The following is a 21,215-nucleotide window of genomic DNA, read 5'->3' on the forward strand; positions in this document are numbered from 1 at the left end:
ACCCATGAAGAAATTAAAAGAACGTTGATATCGCTTGATGATTCTTCACAATATATCTTTTCACTAAGAAATTTATAAATTATACAATTATAGCGAGACAATATTCATATTCGAGTAAAAAGATAAAATAAAATGATTGAATCTTATACTTTTTAAACGTTATAATATAATAAAACTTCTTTTTTTAACCACTTTTTCAAATTTTTCACTGTACTGATCAAAATTACGTTGCACTAATATAATTGATTTTATCGAATTACTTTGAAATATATCGAATTACTCGAAATATATCGATTAAGATCGAACGAATAACCAGCGACATTTTGCATAGTCGAAATTAATCGATTTTTGAAATTAAGAAGAATTATTTATATATAACAAAAGACAGTCGTTTTTTATTGAAAAATTAAAAATACTAATAAAAAAAAATAATTCTTAATATTTACAAATTCAAAAGAACATTTTTTTTAAATATTTTATACATTTTCATTAATTCCATTCAACATTTCAAATATATAAATTGAATTAAAATAAATTTTTAAGAATATAGAATTTTTAGAAATGAATTTCGATTACTTATATTTTATATTATACAAATCTTAAAAAATATGTAAAATTTATTACGTAAAAAAATAATGACTTAATTAAATATATTGCGAAATTATTTTTTTATAATCATTATTTTATATGATTTTTAAAACTTTAATATTTATTATCTATAAATTATTTGTAGAAATAAAATGTATCAAAATTGTTAGAAAATAAAATAATCAATAAAATCAGAATAATCAATATTATTATCGATTTCACTTTATCTTTTAAAAAATCGAATTATTAAATCGAGCGATTAAATTTTTAATCATTAAAATTTTAAATTATAATAATAACTACACATATACAATATGATAATTACTGATAATTTTTAGGTTAGCAAAGATTTGAAAATGATAAAATTATGTAATTATGTTATCATATTATTAATGCTGTTTATAATGCTTAATGTTGTTTATAAACAAAGAATTATCATGTTTAGATATGCAATTTATTATGCAATACTATTTAAATATTTTAGATGTTGATATTTTTATTGAAATATCTTTATCTCACTTAGAATAATAAGATTTTGAATAATTGTATTTACTAATATACAATATATTAAACATATTAAAGAAACTGTAAATATTTAAATAACTTAAGCTTACTTTGAAGTTTTCAATATCCGTTTAAAGATATAATATTAAATATCAATATATAAATAATTTAACAAATAAAATACTAATAAAAAATAAAAATAAAATCAATTTGTATTTTTATTATGTTTTATTATCACAGTTGACATTAATGCAACAGATACATAATTATAAGTGTATTAATTATTAAATATATATAAACATATGGATTCATTGTTATATTTTCAATATTACAGTTATTATATAGTAACTGTTATAAAATATGAACTTAACACTGTAAAATATATATTTGCAACATATCGCAATATATTTGCGATAGTGTAAAAAGCTTATTTTTAGATTTATTTCTAAATTTTCTACATTACGCAATTGTAATTAATCATTATTTTAGAAGATTTTAATAGTGCTATCATATTATTATATTTTAAAAAGTGCATTATATAACATTAATAATTGATGTTAAATTTTTCATACCATCAATATAATATTCTAAAGAAATATGAAATTCTTAGGACTTAACATTTTAAGATGCAAAAACCAAAGAATAATTCAATTTATTATGCGAATACAAACTTAAACATTAGGTTCTGTCTCACTTAAGGTAATTTGTTTAGGAGGTGCAAAATCAGCTTTCCATACATTTTCTTTGCAATGTTCAACAGCCTTAAATAAATAAATAAATAAATATATATATATATATTTAATTATAATATCATTATATCATTTAGCATTAATATAAATACATAAATGCCGGCAAATTTTATTTGTAACATTGTAATGATATATAAAAGAAAAATATGAAATAATGTAGTGCCTATTATATATTTCATGAAACTTTCACTATCATTAATTTGTATTGTTTATGTATTATTTAATGGTACTTGTATAAAATTATTCACATGCAATAAAATGAATTACATTTTACTTACTTTACATTCACGAGCCGTTTCATTAGTAGAACACCAATAAACAGGTCCCCATGTACAATGCTTTATACGATTTTTCTCATATGATCGTTTAATTCGTAAATTTTCCAAAGACACTGTTGAATAATCTTTGGGTGCGCAAAGACCCATTTTACTACAAATTTTATCAATATGTTCACCTCTTTTAATAAGATTTATTATGCTTTGTCCATAAGAATTAACAAGTATAGTACACTAAAAACAAATTTCATAAAAATTGAAGTTAATTAATAGTTAATTAAATTAATTAAAAATAAAAAAAAATTCAAAAACAAAAAAAATATATATTACATTTTTTTACCTTATGTTCCATATTTGATGGTAAATATTGACATACTTTAGATATTGCTTTTTCAACGTTATCGTCAATAGTTCGATCATTTATTTTCGATATAATTGTTTTGCACATAGCACATTCTGTTACAGAAGCTACCATTACAATAAATTATTATTATTATAAATATATATATTTATATTTTAATTTATTGTTTATATTTTAATTCATTTATATTTTATTATAATAATGTTTTATAATAATTAATAATTATTATTATAAATTTTTTATATACCTTTCATTTCTTCTATCAATTTTGTACATAATCCAAGGAAAGAGCAAACCTGCTTAGGACTAACATCTTTTGTGATAATATCAATTATAGAAGAGGCATATTTATTAACAAACCTGTTACATGGTTTATGGATAGTCTTTGGAAGATGATTACATACATTATGCACTGCATTTTCAACTTTACTCTTTTCTCTATTATTACCAAGAAATTTGTCAATATAATGCATAGCAAATTCACAAACAACACAATCTACATTATCTATATCATCTGATATTTCAGTACTTATTGGATTATTTGGTATTTCATTAGTTACTAAAATAAAAGATATATTTTTAAAAAATATCATAAAAATTTTATAAATAGCAATTTTCTTAATTTATAAAAAATTTATATGCAATTATAATATATAATACATACAAATTTCACCATCTTTGTCAGTAATAAATTCACTTCTTGGACCAAAATGTTCAGTAGGATCACATAATTTAATATAAACACATACTTCTTGAGGTGTTAAATCTGCCAGTAATAATTCTATAAGTTCTTTACTATAACCTTTGACTAATTCTGTACATTCATCAACTAAACTATGTGGCAAATGAATACATAATTTATCCAATTGAGCTTCTATGTTTGCCTATACAATATTAAATAACAATATAATACATTCAATAATATTATATATTTAAATATTTAGAAATATATAAATAATATAATAATTATTGTAACCTCGGTCTTGTTGTTTTTTATAACATCGTAAATTTGTGTTACAGCAAGTAAACATAGTGGACAACTAGGTTTGTTCTGTACTTCTTCAAGCATATACTTCTTTGGAATACTTTGCCACATCTTCATTAATTTTTCATCTGGGCATAAATGCAACAATGAACAGACCTGTAAATAGCACTTTAAAATTTTCTATATATTTGATAAACAATTTGTAATAAACTTGTAAACTAACTTGAGATGGATCAATTTCTTGAGCCAAAATAGCTACAATAGCATCTCCATAAAGATCTACAAATTGTATACATTGTTCTGATATAGATTCTGGTAATTTCTTACATACTTTTTGTAATGATGTTTTTACTTTTTCCTGAAGCATTAATATTATTTTAATATTATATAATATTATATATTTTTTATTAATATATTATTATGTAAAAAATATATAAATAAATATTCTAAATTTATTACTTCTGTAGTAGGATTTGTAATAGCTTCTTGTATAAAATGCAATATATATTCACATAATGCACATGTTTCTTTTCCTTGAGTTCCTAACGATCCTTCTGACATAGGAAATGGTACTAATCTTTCAATAGGCAATTGCATTGTTTCAGCTTGTGATTTATTCAATTCTTTATTATCACTTTTCAAATTTTCATTTGCATTTTGGAAAACACGCATTCCTATTTCACCTGCATCTCTAGGTACTAAAGGCCAAATTGGCTCATTCTATTTAATACATAACTTTTTAATTAATATTATTTTATTAATGGCAATTATATTAAAATATAGAAGTATATTGCATTCTGATGGATTCAACTTCCAAAGCAGAATATTTATATTCAATGTGAAATAAATAAATAAATAAAGAAATAAATAAAGTGAAATATAATGATACCCGTATTTGTTTATATTAGATAGTCTCTATTCACAAAGACAAAAACTGGCAGATGACTAAGTTAAAGGCAGAATTTTGATTAGAATGCAAGATAGTTCTATATACAATTAAATTGAAAAAAATTTATTGACCTGTACTGCTTTTCCTGGAATAGGACATATTCCCATCATTTGACAAATAATATTAGAATTTAGACCTTTCTTAAGATATTCATATATTTGTGGATAATATTCATCAACTATAGCAATACACTAAAAAAACATATATATATATATATATATGTATAAGATTAAAAATTGAACTATTATGTGAAATATATACAGTTATAATTCAGTAATATTTATTACCTCAGTAGAAAATGACTTGGTTTGTTTGCATAATCCTTTCAATACTTCTTCAAATTCTGTTTCTGTAGTATTAGCTACCAAAAGATCTCTTAAGTGTCCTACAAGTTGTTCACACAATTTACATGGAAGATCATCATTTACATCGACCATACCTACGCTTGAAAGTGGTCTAATTTCTACTTTTAAAATCTAAAATAAAAAAAATATATATATTTAATTAATTATAATATTTGATAATATTTAAAAGTTATTTTTAATTATATATTTATATATCTTTTAAAATTTACTGTATCAATATCTTCATGTTTATGAAATTTATTACTACACTGGCCAGATAAATGACAAATATTTTGAGCATTGAAATTCTCTTGTAAATGAGTATATAATGTATCAAAGTAAGTTAGAATTGTAGCAGAACAGGCATCTGAGTAACTATTAAATTCTGCACATAAATTAAGCATTTGTTGTAATATTTTATCACGAGGAGTGTTATTTAATTTATGCTCCATATGTGCTGCCACAGTGAAACATTTTGAACATTCATCAGGTTCAACTTCATCTTTTTCCAAAGAACGAGATTTCAATTCTTTAATCTAAAATACAATATTTTCAAAATATTTTAACTCAAATAATTATAATATATAATTTTAATATATATTTATATTTATATAAATATTTATATTTATATTTATATATTTGTACATATAATTATTTTATTGAATAAAAATATAATTTAATTACCTCGGGTTTTGATGATTCATATTTTACAATTAATTCATCTATATGAGCAGAATTGCAAAGTCCAGCAACAGAACAAATAATAGATGGATTCATTTGAGATGCCAAAGTTTCAACAAGCTCTGGAATAAACTGATCTACAATTGTTATACATTCTTTCACAATTGGTTTTATATGAATAAGTTTACAGCTTCCTTCGAAAACGCTCTTTATGTCCTCTTGAGTTTGATTGCTTTCTAATTGATCATGAGCTTGTTGAATCATGTCCTTACAAATAGTACAAACACTGTCATCATCATTTAGTACTTTCATATGTTTCCATACTTTATCAATGCAATGTTTAGTTGCATTGCATCCACTTGCAGTTCTATATTTATATATGACAAAATGATTTAATATTAATTTAATTCATAATAATTTAATTCATAATAATATATTGAATATATAATTTATTGAATGAAAAATTATTTATATTATTATTTAAAATTAAATATTAATAAAAAATCTATTATGAAGCTAAAAATTATATAATATATAATAGAAATTTAGTTAATTAAATATAATTAATTAAATATCAATGACAATATAATATTATTAATAATATATATATATATATATATTATAATATTTAACTCAACCTACTTAATGTTTTCACACCAATATGAAGGTCCCCATGTACATTCTTGTTCACCCAAAAGATGAAGATCTGCTGGACCCTCAGCTTGTATTACTACTCCTGCTTTACAAACTAAAATATATAATAAATATATTTAAATATTATAAAATATTATATAAGAATGATAGAAATAGATTGAAATGATTTATAGAAATGAATTATAGAAATGATTTATAGAAATAAATTGAATATAATGAATTAATTTTTTTAGAACACAACATTCTAAGAATAATATAAAAACAATGTATTTAATATTTTTATTTAGAATAATATAATTGGAAAGAAACATATAACAATTTGAAAATATATTTAAGAAGAATATTCTAATCATAAATTATTCTATAGTATATGCTTAATTGTTAAGCACTGATTCATCTGATTCATCTGAATAAGCAAATCCTATCTTATGTGACTAATGATTATAAAATGTACTAATAATATAATAATATAATAAAATTAATGTTATTTTTCATAGTGTAATAAGTTTAGTTTAAAAAAAAAAAATAATTTCAATAATATTATGATTCCAAGATACAATAATCATATTGCGTGACAAATTCGAAAATTATAGCATAAAAAATATATTTCGAAAGAATAAAGATAATATATAAAAAAAACAATATAAAATTACGTCGCAATTAAACAAAGAAAAGGATTAAATTAATGCAGAATAATCAAAATACTTACCAACAACGATCGCGCAAAGCGCAATCAAAATGTTCATCTTTACCGTTTTTCAATCTCGTTGCGACAAGCGTACCAATACAAACTTAAGAATTTAATGATTATTTCTTTGTTATTTTCTTATACGTATTAATGATACTGTTCAAAGATGACGTACAATTACCCTTGTAAAAAGTTCCGTATTAGAGAATTCTATCGATGTATTGCTTAACATTCGTCCACCAGGCGCTACTGTCAAGTGACTGTTTCTAGCGTTTATACGTATTCTTTGACCGATGTATTTCTCATTCCCTCTCTTTCTATGATACTAAATAGCCAATAGGAGTATAATATTCTATCACGTGATATGAATCTTCCTTATTCATTGATACAAGAATAAGTTTATATTGTTACATTCTTAAATTGTGAGACATCATTAAAATTTCGTTGAATTAGAAATCCATATTCATATCATTTTTTTATGGAAAAAGTTAAAATAATTATGGTTCCATATTAGAAATTATCGAATTAATTTTCACTAAAACAAATAATATTCGTAGTGTCATCTATCGGAGTGTACATAAAAAGTGCGTGATACAAAAAAGAATTGTCATCAAGTTAAAGTGTCGTTTTCTTTTTCTCATCGTGATTTAGTGTTTTCATATAATTTATTTTATAATAAACAAAAAAAATAAACTTAAAACAAATAAAATTAATAATAGAATTATTTCTTACAAAACAAAAAGATTGTTATCGGGTCTGAAGTATGTATATAATATTCGATAACAAATAATTAAATTTAAGATAAATGACATTTTGATCGATTGCAATGTTCGATATTCCTTTGTGACAGAATAGTGCAAATGATGAATTAAATTAAATTATTTTGTATGAAATTTTTATTGTTTCATTTAATTAAAAAGTATATAAAAATAATTTTTGTGTTTGTTATATTCTTACAGTATTGTAGATTGTAATATAAAGATAATTTGACATCTTAAAATGAAACGTTTTGGTTATATTTTATATCGAATATCAAAAGTGTATTTTTATATACAAAATATTATGCAAAATTAAACTTTAATCTGTTCGTTATCGTATTAATAACTAATTATTAATATTTCTAATTAAATATTAAAAATATATGTATAATTAAAAAATTATTATTATTATTAATACATAAAAATAAAAAAACAATAATTTCGAAATTATAAAACATAACATATTTTCAAATTTATATAACTATATTCAGATTTGCTTTGTAAATTTCCGTTAAAATAAAAAAATATCCATATAAAGAGATAAAAGTAAATTATATTATAACATTAAATTCCTTATGTTCGCATTATCGTTTTACATTTTGTCGATATAATAACCGTTCGTTTCGATATTAACCATTAAAAAATAAAATGTTTACTGATATAATATCATGTTTTATTATTAAATATTGTAATAATATTGTATTTCATATTATCATATATTTAATTATTTTATTACAATTTTCAATTTTACTATAAAAAGATAATTTTATATATCAATCCTATATTTATTCAATTTTTATAAACATTTATGATCTTTATTTGCAATTCATAAATATAACTTGAGAAATATTGTCATTATTATAATTGATGCAATATCAAACACAAAATAGATAGATATTTCAAATTAATATATTCAAATTATTTCAAATTATATATTATATATTTTATTTTTAAATTTTGAACATCATGAAGTAAGTAATATAATTGTATGTCAGAATGTCAAAGTTCAACCATATTTGAGAGTTGAAGGACAATGATTTGTTGTAGATAATACGTAATATAAACATATAAAAAAACTCTAAACAGTGATGTTACTTTAACGTATTATTATCATGAAAAGTATTAAAAACTTTGTGCGATAAATCCATAAAAGATATTTCTAGAAATAAAAATTATGTATTTTAATTAGAAGATTAAAGTTTATTATAGTTTAATCTATGTTATTAAAAAAAAATGAATGTTTAAATAATATTGATTTTTGATTTTTCCATTCATTAAAAATAGATCAATTATGTCGATTTACTTATTCATATTATTATGATGTTGAGAATTATTATTATAAAATATATAATTATAATATTATAAAGTACAATTTGTACATTTTTAAAAATAAAAATTTTTAACATTTGTACTTTAATTTTTGAAATTTCATTATCGAGACACGATATTTTTTCTTTTTCTTTGTTAAATATGAAATATAGTGAATTTTGTATTTTTATTATGAAGTAAATCTAATAATTATTTAAATTACGAAATTTACGTAATGATATAATAATAAAATAAAAAGAATTTTATTAGCTAAATTACTTTTAATCAAAAAAATGTTAAATAAATGAAGTGTGAAAGTTTTGTTGTATTTAACTTGCTCATGATTCAAAAAATGTTAATTTATAAATATTATATTTATATTTTATTTTTAATATTTATATTAAAAATTTTCCATAAATTATTCTTAAAAAAACAATACTTCAATGGTTTCCGTGGTGTAGTGGTTATCACATCCGCCTAACACGCGGAAGGTCCCCGGTTCGATCCCGGGCGGAAACATTTTTTTTTTTTAATATTCAATAATTTTTATTTTTAATCAAAAAATATAAATTATATAATGTCATAAAAAAATAATTAATTAAATATTTACAAAAACATTTATAAAATTTATCTATCATCATCGTATTTGTAGTTTATTGTGGTTAATTGTGGTTTAATAAGTAATATAAAATTGTTAAAGTGTTATAAGTGATTCTAACCTCATAAACTTCACGAGATTTTGAAAATGAATTTAAAAATAAATATATCGCTTATGCAATATATAAGAATATAAATATATTTAAATACATATAATATTAATATTTAAATACATATCTAAATATATTTAAATACATTATATGTTATTATTATTATATATTAATATATGATACGTAATATATAATATAATATAAAAAATTTGTAAAGAAAGTATATAGACAAGTAAAACAGATAATAAAATAAAAGTAGCGATAAATTAAAAATATTGAAATTTCTAGAATGGTATAAATAAAATATATACATAAAGAAAACAAATAATATAAGAAAATAAAACAAGAATTGGTTTATAGTGCCTTGAATATATATATCAAAAATATTTCTCCATCGTAGGATAAGGTAAAATAAGAATTGAAGATCAACGCCATCTCTTAAATATTTTTAAAAATATTTAATTTTATGTCATTTGGAGAGATGGCGCTGATTCTCAATTCTTATTCTACCTTATCCTAGTATGGACAAATAATTTTGACGTTCAAGAGATGGCACTATCGATCAATTCTTGCTTTATCTCTATCTTTCTTACATTATTTTCTTTCTTTTTTTACGTGTTTCATTTGCGGCACTCTAGAGATGGCGCTGATTTCAGTATTTTTAATTTATCTCTATCTTTGTCTTACTATTTATTTTCCTTGTCTTTCCTTTCGACATGGCTACAAAATATATTTGATTCTTAATATTATTTATATTTTATTATTTTACCATTTAATTTTTTAATTTATAATTATTTCATTGAAATTTAGATTAAATTTCATTATTAATAATACAATTTTATTCTATGCTAAATCGGTAACGTTAAAAATAAAATAATAAGATGATTTTAATATCTTAAATTTATAATTATTTTTTGTATATTGTACCTTTTTCAGTTTAATGTAACTTTCTTCTCACAGATGTCGCTATTTGTCGCTAAATGTAGTGATCTAATCTATCTATCTATTTAAACTGTTTCTATGGGAAATAATATCGATTTAACTTTGAATCTGTTTATAACAAGTAGTGTCTTCACAGGTTGCTAAGTAAATTCATCGAACAGTAGTATCGTTAGTTTTTACCGTTAAAAAAGGTACGTATTAAATACATTTACAATTATTTTGATACATTATTAGAATTTCTTTATTATTTATTTTCTAATCCACGATCGTCAATTAATTCAATTACTCAAGAATATATAAAACAAAACTATCATTCAGTAATAAAACCGTATATAAAATAAAATTGATAAAATATTCCTTTATCCAAAATTAATCTTCAGTAGAACGAGCATAATCCTTTTCTGAAACGCGATCATCATGTCAATAACAATAAGATCACTCAATATCTTCGCCTTTTCCATCGTGGCAACGTAATCACGGATGGCGAATCGGCGCCTATATCGGCGATAATAATATTCACGAATCGAAACAAGTCCCACAGGTGAAATGATCAAAGTTTATCGGGTGCGTCGTTACTCGAGGCTGTCGCCGTCAATTTCTACCTAATATGTCACGTGGAAACTACGGAATTGGCCGGAGGGCGTCTTTGATCTCCCAACCCTCCCTCGGAACCGGCGTGCTTGTCCACCTTCCGAAAACTCACCCTTCGAGTCGCACGCCACGTACGCGCCACGAGGGTCGCTAAATCCAATTTTATTGTTTGCACGCTCAGGAAAACTGGAATTACTCGAATCTAACCGTGAAGCGTAAATCGTTCCATGGACTCGATCTCGGCTAATTTAAGGGTATCGTAATCATTAAAAACCGCGAGATGGAAATTTTATTCATTTTACGCCTCGAGTGTTTCATTAACATTAACATCTCATCGATTCTGTGTGACTGTATAATATAATTCATTTTTAACGTTCTTCGAAATATCGTCGTCATTTTTTCGAATTGAAAATATTAATATATTAATATATTAATATACCATCACGCGTTAGAATTATTAATGAGTTTTTAAATTTCATTTTGTTCACTTGGAACAAGAAATAAAATTTCATTATTTCTAATTTAACTACAAATAGATATGAAAAACGTTGGAAAAATTATAAAAGTCGCTCCCAATCCAAATAGAAGCGAAGATAGCTTCGAATGAGCTGATAGATCGCAAAAAAAAGGAAAAAGAGAGACAGAGCAGAAGGGCGAAAAATTGACTTGACGATCCATGTTTGGCACAATCATAGATCATTCCATTGTATCGAAAGGGGGGTGTGTGTACACATTATAACAGGGACATAATGGCGCACCAATATGTACACACAACGGGGACAGAGGCGACACAGAATGTGCGGTGTTTGGTCTCCATTAATATCGGATCGACTGGATGCTGTTACTGCAGGCCATCTCTTGTATCTCTGGCGCTTTTTTTTTTTATAGAGGACCATATGTCTCGTGCGTGGATCGCTGTCCCGTGGCGGGCCGCTCATTTGTCAGCAGACAATCTGCCATTGTCGCGATTTGATGTCGCCAGTCAAAACATCGACGACCAGATTTTTCCAACGCGATTTTAACGACAATTTCCTTTCCCGAACCATCGCCAGAGATCGCATCGCACCGATTATCGATCGCGATCGAGTGATCGTTATCGAGTGAAATTTTTCTCGATTATAAATTATTATAAAAATAATAACGAAACAACTTTATATATCTTTGATTCGCGTTAACGTTCCTTCAAAAAACGTTCCTTATTTTTTTCTTATCGATCGAGTTCGGTGTTCGATCATTGTTAATCGGAAAACGTAAGGAAAGAATACTCTTAGGGTGGAAGGAAAAGGGGATTCCCGTGGCGCATAATATCAACGGGCGATGGTTAGATGGCGATGATCGCATCGCCATTAGCAACGAAGCGTTTCTACCACCACGTCGTGGCCACCGTCTACGTCCGTCCAGAACCCCAAAACAGCCGTATATATTATATACGGTGGAAGTGTCACCCTCCTAGGCTGCGGTGTAAAATAAACGATACCTAATTATACGCGTCCCGAACTCGGGCCAAGTGCGTGCGAAGGTGGCCTCCTGTTTAATAGGATTACGAAATTACAATTTAGATTGATTGCCCGCGCGCTTATTGCCTTCGTACAAGCGGCGCTATTTACGACACGTTTAAGAGGGAGGATAAAGTCAATAACGCGAAACGCATATAGTTCATAGCAAAGAAATATATCGGATATTATATATTCGTTTAAAAATTTTTTTTTTTATTACGTTCAACGTTAACCTTAACTCTTCGAAAATTGAATCAAAATCTGAGAAATCCATCGCGCAAAGTAAATTTACTTTCGTACTTTCGGCAATCTATAATATAACGTGCTCTCACTTTAGAAATTATTATTCGAAAAATTGACAAGAAATAAACGAGGGGAAAATTTCATAAACACAAGATTAACTTACGATTCTTCGAATCCGTGTCTCCGTGTAATCGTGCCTTAATTTCTTCCTACGAATGGCACAACCCTCTAGAGCTGTCTCGTGCAACATTGGGGGTGGAGCGGGGTACGGTGAAAATTTCGTCACCGGTGATCACCGGCTTCGTAATTTCCCTCCCTCCCCTCCCTACCCCCATTTAATCCAGACAGTCGCAATTCCAGGCAACGATAAATTTTTGTTATTCACCGCGATCGTTCCCGATGTTGTCAATTCCATTTAAAAATCTCGCCGGCTTCGACATCTGGATGCGCGCCCGTAATATATAGAGGTGTCTGCGTTGCGGATATCGTATATTTTTTTTTTCTTTCTTTTTTTTTTTTTTTTTTTTTTTTTTTNTTTTTTTTTTTTTTTTTTTTCACCGGCTTCTGCCTGCTGCTGCCAAGAGGGTGGCTCGCAGTGGGTGCGCCCGGCGATGATTAATTAGCGTTTGATGAATATGTATGAGAGAAAGGCAACCAACTCGGCTAACACGTACACGTACACCCGGCATCCCCTGCGTTACAATAACGCGGCCAACTCCCCCCTCCCCCTCCCCCTCGGTTTTCGAGGTATATATAGCCTCGTTTCAAGCCTGCGATAGGGCCCTCCCTCGTTTCTAACCCCCCTCCGCGCCTCAACCTCCACCGGATTCTGCGACTCTTCCGTGAGCTGTATAACAATGCGTTCTTCCGGGGAAAAATCTTTTGTTAACGTAGAATTTTCGAACGCCCCCCCCCCCCCATTACGATTCCGATTCCGTGAATCTATCGACTCTCTGCGGTTTGAATTTTCTTACAATTCGAGCAACACAGGCCGTATCGATGCCACTGAAATCCTTTCGTATCATTCGTCAGAATTAACACGGGTAATTATTTTTTCGAACAATAAATGTGATACGAATATAATATCAATTTCGAAGGGAAAATAATCGGAACGAGCCAAAATTCAAAATCAAAATTCTTCCATCCAACATTTCCAAAATTATTGTAACATCGTCGAATATTCTCAAACGCACCCCCCGTCGCCGTTATTCCTTGGAACGAAGCTGAAACTAAAAATATGAAGAAGAAAAAGAGAGAGAGAGAGAGAAAGAGAGAGAGAACGCAACAGTTAAAACGAAATGTCCACGAAATATCCTCGCGTGGATCGAAGCCGAAGTGACACATCGAGTTTCCATGGTGTGAGCCCGATCGGAGGTTCCACATACACCGATATCCATCAGTATCGCATAAACTGGGCTGCTCGTATCTGCGGGAAAATATCACCTCGCCCTGTTAGCTGGTAGGTAGGGGCGGGGGAGGGGGAGGTTTTAGAGGCGCGAAGGGGGTTTAGATTTCGGCGGTACGCGAGGCTGAAAGGCTGGCGCGCGCGCTGCCAGGATTGTTCGCGCTGCGAGGAGAACAATGCAAACAATGGGAACGGGGGGAGGGGGAGGGAGGAGGAGGGGGTACTGTGTGGTGAGACCTGGCTTACGCGGTGAATACAATTACATTATGAACTCGATTACCATTTAAATGGAAACAAACGTGAAATGCTAAAATACACCGGCGTGTTCCCCGCCTCCCCGCCAGCCAACCGGCGCCTCTCGCTACGCGGCGGGCGAAAATGTGCAACCGCCTCTCGAGTGCTCGATCATCGGTATGCAAATGGCGTGCGCAGCAACGGGCGTGCATAGCGCGCATTTCGCGGCCAGGCGAGATATTTTGCGTGGAGGAGGATTGGATCAGGAGGGAGAAGTATAGTTCTTTTTTTTTTTTTTTTTTTTTTTTCCTGTTACTCCAGTGTTCTGCTCGCGGTTCCGTTTCGCACGCGTTTTCATTTTTTCTATGTATTGACCTTCTCTCGATCCCGTTCATCGTCATGCTCCTTCTCGAGAAGGGTTCTTGATTCGTTTCTTTTTTTTTGTTAGAGAGAGAAGGGATGATTGTGATTGTGGTGAGGTAATTGTTTATCGATTTTAATCGTTTCTTATTAACCACGGTGATAAAGTATCGTATTGCTATTGTATCGTATCGCGTTCGTGGTTAGAAAGATTAGATTAGAAGGAATGTTGAATAAAGTGTAATTGTTAAAGTATACTTTACGTTACGATCTTCGCTATATATTATATTTGTTTCTTTTATTTTGTAAAGATGAGAAAAAGAAATAAGTAAACGAATAAAAGTGTAGTATTAAAAACATTATAATCGTAATGTATATATCAAAATTTTTAAGAAAAGGTTTGAAGCTTCGAGTATCCATTTCTCGTGATTAGAAATCCGCCCATTTATTCTCGACCGCGTGGATGCGTTGGTGGAACGGGGGAAAAAAACGTCCGTTTAACGTGTCCCATCAGCACCCCAATTCTAATTATTATACACTTAATTTCCTAATGAACCGTATCGAACGGCAGGCTCGATGGAACGGCGCACTCGTGCACTGATTTCACGGGCCACCTGTCGCGCTGCTGTCCTATCCTCCCCATTGGTTTCATCGAATTGGACACGCAGGGTGTAAGACATTATTCTATTCGCGAAGGGTCATGGGATCTCGATGAACGGTATTATTTCTCAGGCAGCGATCGACACAAGAAACTTTATTGTGCGAAGCTTCTTCTTCGAAACGAGCAATTTCGAAAGGAAAAAAATAAAAAAGATAAAGTTTCTAACTGTTTGAATCTTTTTTTCTTGATTGTCCATTATTATCGCATTTTTGGTAAGCGAAAATGATTCACGAAATTTCGAAAATCCATTTTGAAGAGAGGATTCAGAATTCTTCACAAGTGATGGCGCAACAACGACCAACGTTATCCGATATTCGATGACCCTTTGTAGAGATGCATTCCTTTTTCCAGAATGCACGAGAGAACGAGAATCAGGGGCGTGACGCTTGTACCTCTCTGTTTGGACGTTTTTCCAACAAAGCTGTATCAATATTTCTTTCGTTTCTCTCGCGTGGTATGCCGTGAGATCTACACGATCTATTCTTTCCACCCCTCGAATATCGTGTTTATTGTTCCTAACACATTAAAATATCTCACGCTATATTGCCATTAAATAAATTAATAGACAAATTATTAAATTATTAAATCCATACTTTACTCGATACAATATAAATTCATTCGGTTAATTTATTTTGTTTTAAATTATTATTCTTATTATGATTATTATCCAACCAACGTTTATAAATTCGATATACGATACGTATATATTCGTTTCAACAACAAAGAGATGAGAACAAAACGGAAGATCGACGACACGTTACAATCATCTCAGTTGCAGAAACGCATCGTATCTCCTTGTGACCGAGTTCTCTTTTCAGCTTTCCCTTGAAATCCTAATCCCATAATATCCTCGGCCCGATATATCGTCGCCGGTAATGGAATCGTGCATTCAAATGGACATCGTTTCCCAGCCAGTGTAGGAGGCAGGTCGCGGAGAGAGAGAGAGAGAGAGAGAGAGAGGGGGGAGGAGGGTGCACAGCAATGGCAGGGATGATATTGCCAATATTTGGTTTGATTCTGGTGCGAATGTGCAGGGTGTATGCCAAGGGGGTGCTCGCACCCCCTTAAGCACGAGCACGGGGGTCGGAGGGTCGGTATATGTTAGACGCGCGCCGATTACCATTTGAATGTTTCTACCCCTGGTCAGCCTTTGTCAACCCCCTCTGACAGTGACCGCACCTATCTATCTCGAAGGGATACATTCTCCCTTTTCTTTCGGATTCTCCACCGCCGTATGTTCCCTATGCACCTCCTCCTCGACTCTAACCTCATCCGCCCTTCTTCCCTCCTTCCCTTTCCTTCCATTTCCATCCATATTATTATTATTAATGCGAAATTTTTGTAAAAATTTTCAAGAGGAAAAACGTAAACACGAAACGTAAATATATTCGTTATCTATTTAAGATCTATTATATATGGGATCGTTGGTAGTCGGATATTTTAATTATCTTGATTTTTTTTTTTTTTTTTGATTTGAAAATTCGATCTTTCCATTTTTCTTTTCCATCTAATTTCATTATCTTAATTTATTATAATATAATTTCAATATCTTAATTTCATTATCTTTTTTTTTTCGCCTTTAACACTCGAAGCGAAAAAAAAAATCAATTTACTAGAAATTTTCGATCTTATTCAATTTTATTTTATATCGATATCGTATCGTATATAATCATTGGGGGATGACGTTTCGAAGCTCATCGGACGATAATTCAGGTGTTCCGATTCTTTGATTTAAATGGGTGGCGGGCGTGTGTTATCTGCTGCTCGTACATTATTACCGGAGATCAGCTCGTCGGAACAATTATCTCGTAAAACGGTTGGCAAGGGTTTGCCGCCCGTATTCACGGCTACGTTCGTGATTCGCGATCGTTGTTGATTCAACGCGTTGAATGTCGCACGTGCGCCGATGTAGACGTACGCAAAGCTCCCGCAACCCGAACTTCAGCACGCGCCACGATTATGCGATTACGCGATTACGCGTGTCGGTTCCTGTACCCTAGCCTGGACCCGGTTGAAGAACAGCTTCGTGGATGATGCTCCGTGCGTGCGTGCGACCAATGACGCGCGAAACGATCTTTTCTCGTGTATACAGATTATCCATCTCTATGAAGCAATTTTTCGTAGAAAAATGTTATGTCGTTCTATACGTTTAAACACGTTTCTATAAAGAGAAAGATCCGATAGGGAAAAGAATAGCCGATCATTGAATCAAGAATGAAATCAAGAATCATTGATTTTTCATAAGTTTTCATAAGAAGGAAAAAACAGATGAAAATGAAGTAAATTTAAAATTCTTTTTCGTATTTCATACTTTTTTTTTTTTTTTTTTTTAGAAAAGTTCGAAATTCCGATGGCGCGTTAAAAAACAACGTAAAAGAATGTCGTAAAAATTCTGGGCATCTTGGAAATCATTCTCATCTCCTTTTTCTTCAACGATTCATCCTCCAACGGTCAAGGATTAACATCCGGTATTCGATACGTCCTGTCCCGAGAGATGAGAAGTTCGAGCGAAGCGGATCGGTTCACTCTCCAACGTTCACTCGAACACGAAAAATTCCGATTCTGATCCAGATCCATTCATAAACGGGCTGGTTTAATTCACGCGGGCGGTCTGCATCCCATCATTCTACACCAGTGTCCACTTATCGAGGCCGTTCCATTCCCTTTCCTTCCTTCCTTCGTTCATTCTCGCCTTTACAGTCGCTCAGCCTGTTTTCCAAGGGCGTCTCGTAAGGCTCCCCAAAGTCGCTTACAAGCGCTTTCACGTTTAGGAGCCGTGAAAGAGCTTATTGTGAAATTTAACCGAGATTTCCCCCGAATGCCTCCATTCATACACCGCCTTTCCTCTTTTAGATCCGGCAGTCAGCTGTTTGCTGTTCGCGCGCCAATTATATTTCCACTCATCTCCGCGACGATGAACAATTTTGAAACAAAAAACTTTTACACGTGTTATATACGAATTTGTCTACGAAGGGTACGATAGTCCTCGATACGAACCAATTTCGTGCATAACTTTCAACAAAATTCTTCGTTTACTCGCATTTACGTCGCACCGATCACGTTACACGATCACGATCCTGTAAAATGAGGAGTCGCGTCTCGAAATCTTAACTCGATTTTCGTTAAAATATACGATAAAGAAAGAAAATGAAAAATTTCACGGTAAATCGGAATGTCAATCAACGAAACGGAACTCATCTCATCCTTTAATCGGATAATCGAGGAAATATTTAAAATCGCATAACATGTTCACGCAAAAATTGAGGGAGGAGTGATACGTGGCGATGGCACGAGCCGACACGTGGCGGTGCCGCTTTATACAAACAGCATTATGCACGCTCGTGCTAACATAAATTACTGCGGGTTTAATATCGTACGTCGACGTTGGTCATGGACGGCCACCTCCTGAGCAAAACACGCAACCAACCGACCTTGTTCCATTACGAATACGAAATTCCTTTCATTTTTCCCGATCCAGGTATATTATCCTCTAACGCAACGTGACTATAACAATTTATGTTATATACAACATTTCGTGTTATAGATATATATATATAGATTTCGTATAAATAAATATATATAAGAGGAAAATAAAATGATGTTTAATCCCGATTGTACAACTTTCCATTGAAGTTGTCGAGTTAACGAATGCAATATAGTTAATAAAATTCCGTATCGTAATTCACATCGATGGTAAATATTGTTTATTTTATATAGATTTTTAAATGTATCAATTTATCGTATAACGTAATATATATATATACGATAATTGATCATTTTATAATTTATTTTATATTGTACACGTTTTATTATACAAAAAAAAAAAAAAAAAAAAAAAAAAGAAAAGAAAAGAAAAAAAACAAAGGCGTATGTAATTACAGGTCATATCGAAATGGCAGAACTCAGTTATGTTCGAAATCCTTACCCTCTACCGGATTTATACCCTCGCGAAGGTGTGTGGACGAAGAAGCCCGTACTAGGTAGTAAAGTTTCGCCAAAGGACCTGGAATGGAGTAGAAAGTTAAACGTGTACGAGCGTCTCTTTGCGCATCACACGTTAACCAGTATAAGAAAAGATTGTAGACTTCAGAGAAAAGAGGTAATCGTTCGTTTTTATTACGATTAAAATTTTCTAAATCTAAATACAAATATCGTTTAAAACGAATCTCTTTAATTTAATTTAATACACTGAACGCTATGTATCGTTTCGGGGAGGGAAAAATTAAAATTCGTACGATATTTGAATAAACGTACGTTACAGGTACCGGAGGACTCTTTGGATTTGGCACTTTCGACCGTATACATTCATAGCAAAGACACTCTCGTGCCGAAATCCTATATCCCTGTGCAACCAGAAACGTTGGGAAAGAAAACGTGGCGTGTTTTAAAGAATAAAGTCGAGGTAATATAAGTATTGGGGATAATTTTATTTCCACTGTTTATGAACGTATATAAAATGTTTTCGTCGATGAAATTTCCAATTCCTCGTTGTTTCGATCGAACAAATAATTTAAAATACGTATTTGCTTCTGATTAATTAAGATTTACAGAGAGCCGGACATCCCTGAGGAGATGAAAGAGCCAGTGACCTTGTTCGTGAAAGAAGCGGAGTGTTATTATGGCCCTGTGCCAGAGAGACGAGTCCATCCGAGTAGCGTGAAATTAAATATCACCGCACCTCACTCAGTTCAATCTAATCCCGGATACAGTCGCAAAATCGACGGAACTTTTTACAGTACTTAAACAATATTTAAACATGGATCTATATCAGTGTTTGAGATGAAAGCCTAGCAAGCAAAGCTCTGCTAACAATTGTATTTGAGGAAATTAAATCAACGATTTTATGATTATCATAGCCAATCGCGAATTCTCTGTTTATGAATACTCTGTCATTTTGACACGTTTTATCAATTAGAATAATTGCTTAATTGTTTCAAACACTTTCTCCTCTTTTTTTCTTTTCTCAGTGATATTAAACATGTTTTATGTATTTTTTATTTTTCTTAGTTTTTATTTAATATATTTTTCTTTTTTAATTTGATTTATTTTCTCCTATGTATATATATATATTATTTTCTAAGACGTCATAAAAAGTTACTAAACATCGAAAAAGAAAAAGTAATTTTACGTTAATACAATCTTTGAAAAGATTTATCTATCTAATCACGTTGTATCATTTTGTTATTAAACAATTTTTTTATTTTTAGCATTTTGATAAAAATACATTGCAGAAAACAATTTTGCTGGAATGGAATATATTTATTATTATATCAGGTAAAGTATCAATGATAATAAATCCTTCCTTCTTTTTATGAAATTAAAAAAAAAAATTATTCTGATACAGATGAGAAGTCTTCGTACAAAACAAATACGCACAATAATTATGGGCCTCAAATAAAATATCATGAAATTTTACCAGTAATATTATGCAAATAAAATATAACATATTATGCAGTATTTTATAAAAATATAGAAATATATATTTTATAAAAAAATTATCGGTGTATCGTCATTGAACGTGTTGAACAATCATCTTTCTTATAACCATTCTCTCGAGAACCATGTGATAACCACGCGTTAAATAATTTAAAAAATATATAATAATTTTCTATTTTCATATCATCGGTGAATGTGTCAAACACGTATCCCTATAATTATTTTGAAAAATCATGGCGATATATATAATCACCCCGAACTCTCGACACCCTCGATGTCGATCGTATCGTCAATAT

At 30.0% G+C, this 21,215-nt stretch overlaps 2 protein-coding genes and 1 non-coding gene across 5 annotated transcripts; 2 read left to right on the plus strand and 1 right to left on the minus strand.

Moving 5' to 3' along the window:
- Window positions 1-1,301: 1,301 nt before the first annotated feature.
- LOC122719714 (prosaposin) lies at window positions 1,302-7,026 on the minus strand. 3 transcript variants are annotated; one of them, XM_043945774.1, is made up of 15 exons: window positions 6,954-7,019; window positions 6,800-6,881; window positions 6,079-6,184; window positions 5,440-5,803; window positions 4,986-5,291; window positions 4,699-4,887; window positions 4,483-4,602; window positions 3,922-4,182; window positions 3,686-3,820; window positions 3,454-3,618; window positions 3,142-3,361; window positions 2,725-3,036; window positions 2,457-2,584; window positions 2,120-2,350; window positions 1,302-1,853 (listed from the first exon to the last, which is right to left on the minus strand). In XM_043945774.1, the coding sequence occupies exons 2-15, from the start codon at window positions 6,834-6,836 to the stop codon at window positions 1,764-1,766; spliced, it is 2,664 nt and encodes an 887-aa protein (XP_043801709.1). In that variant the 5' UTR covers window positions 6,837-6,881; window positions 6,954-7,019; the 3' UTR covers window positions 1,302-1,763. The 3 variants fall into 3 exon arrangements, with proteins under 3 accessions (XP_043801709.1, XP_043801710.1, XP_043801707.1); XM_043945775.1 differs by having other exon boundaries at window positions 2,457-2,572; window positions 6,800-7,026; XM_043945772.1 differs by having other exon boundaries at window positions 6,800-7,025.
- A 2,264-nt stretch (window positions 7,027-9,290) lies between these two features.
- Trnav-aac lies at window positions 9,291-9,363 on the plus strand. The gene has a single exon. It is a non-coding gene; the product is annotated as a tRNA-Val (tRNA).
- A 1,238-nt stretch (window positions 9,364-10,601) lies between these two features.
- LOC122719954 (protein C1orf194-like) lies at window positions 10,602-20,883 on the plus strand. The gene is made up of 6 exons (XM_043946243.1): window positions 10,602-10,684; window positions 19,365-19,582; window positions 19,745-19,885; window positions 20,026-20,218; window positions 20,691-20,757; window positions 20,828-20,883. The coding sequence occupies exons 2-5, from the start codon at window positions 19,376-19,378 to the stop codon at window positions 20,696-20,698; spliced, it is 549 nt and encodes a 182-aa protein (XP_043802178.1). The 5' UTR covers window positions 10,602-10,684; window positions 19,365-19,375; the 3' UTR covers window positions 20,699-20,757; window positions 20,828-20,883.
- The last annotated feature ends 332 nt before the right edge of the window (window positions 20,884-21,215 follow it).

This window comes from Apis laboriosa, unplaced genomic scaffold, assembly GCF_014066325.1.
Source record: "Apis laboriosa isolate Shangri-la unplaced genomic scaffold, ASM1406632v1 scaffold9_cov152, whole genome shotgun sequence".
NCBI lineage: Eukaryota > Metazoa > Arthropoda > Insecta > Hymenoptera > Apidae > Apis > Apis laboriosa.

What these genes read in the sequence shown, in the direction of transcription:
- LOC122719714 (XM_043945772.1), bottom strand. Translation starts at nt 6,836, where the DNA reads ATGAACATTTTGATTGCGCTTTGCGCGATCGTTGTTG. An exon ending in TGACAAAGATGGTGAAATTT is followed by an intron (nt 3,037 to 3,141) that starts GTATGTATTATA and finishes CTTTTATTTTAG; the next exon opens with TAACTAATGAAATACCAAAT. An exon ending in AAACGGCTCGTGAATGTAAA is followed by an intron (nt 1,854 to 2,119) that starts GTAAGTAAAATG and finishes TATTTATTTAAG; the next exon opens with GCTGTTGAACATTGCAAAGA.
- LOC122719954 (XM_043946243.1), top strand. Translation starts at nt 19,376, where the DNA reads ATGGCAGAACTCAGTTATGTTCGAAATCCTTACCCTCTACCGGATTTA. An exon ending in GTAGACTTCAGAGAAAAGAG is followed by an intron (nt 19,583 to 19,744) that starts GTAATCGTTCGT and finishes CGTACGTTACAG; the next exon opens with GTACCGGAGGACTCTTTGGA. An exon ending in TTTTAAAGAATAAAGTCGAG is followed by an intron (nt 19,886 to 20,025) that starts GTAATATAAGTA and finishes TGATTAATTAAG; the next exon opens with ATTTACAGAGAGCCGGACAT.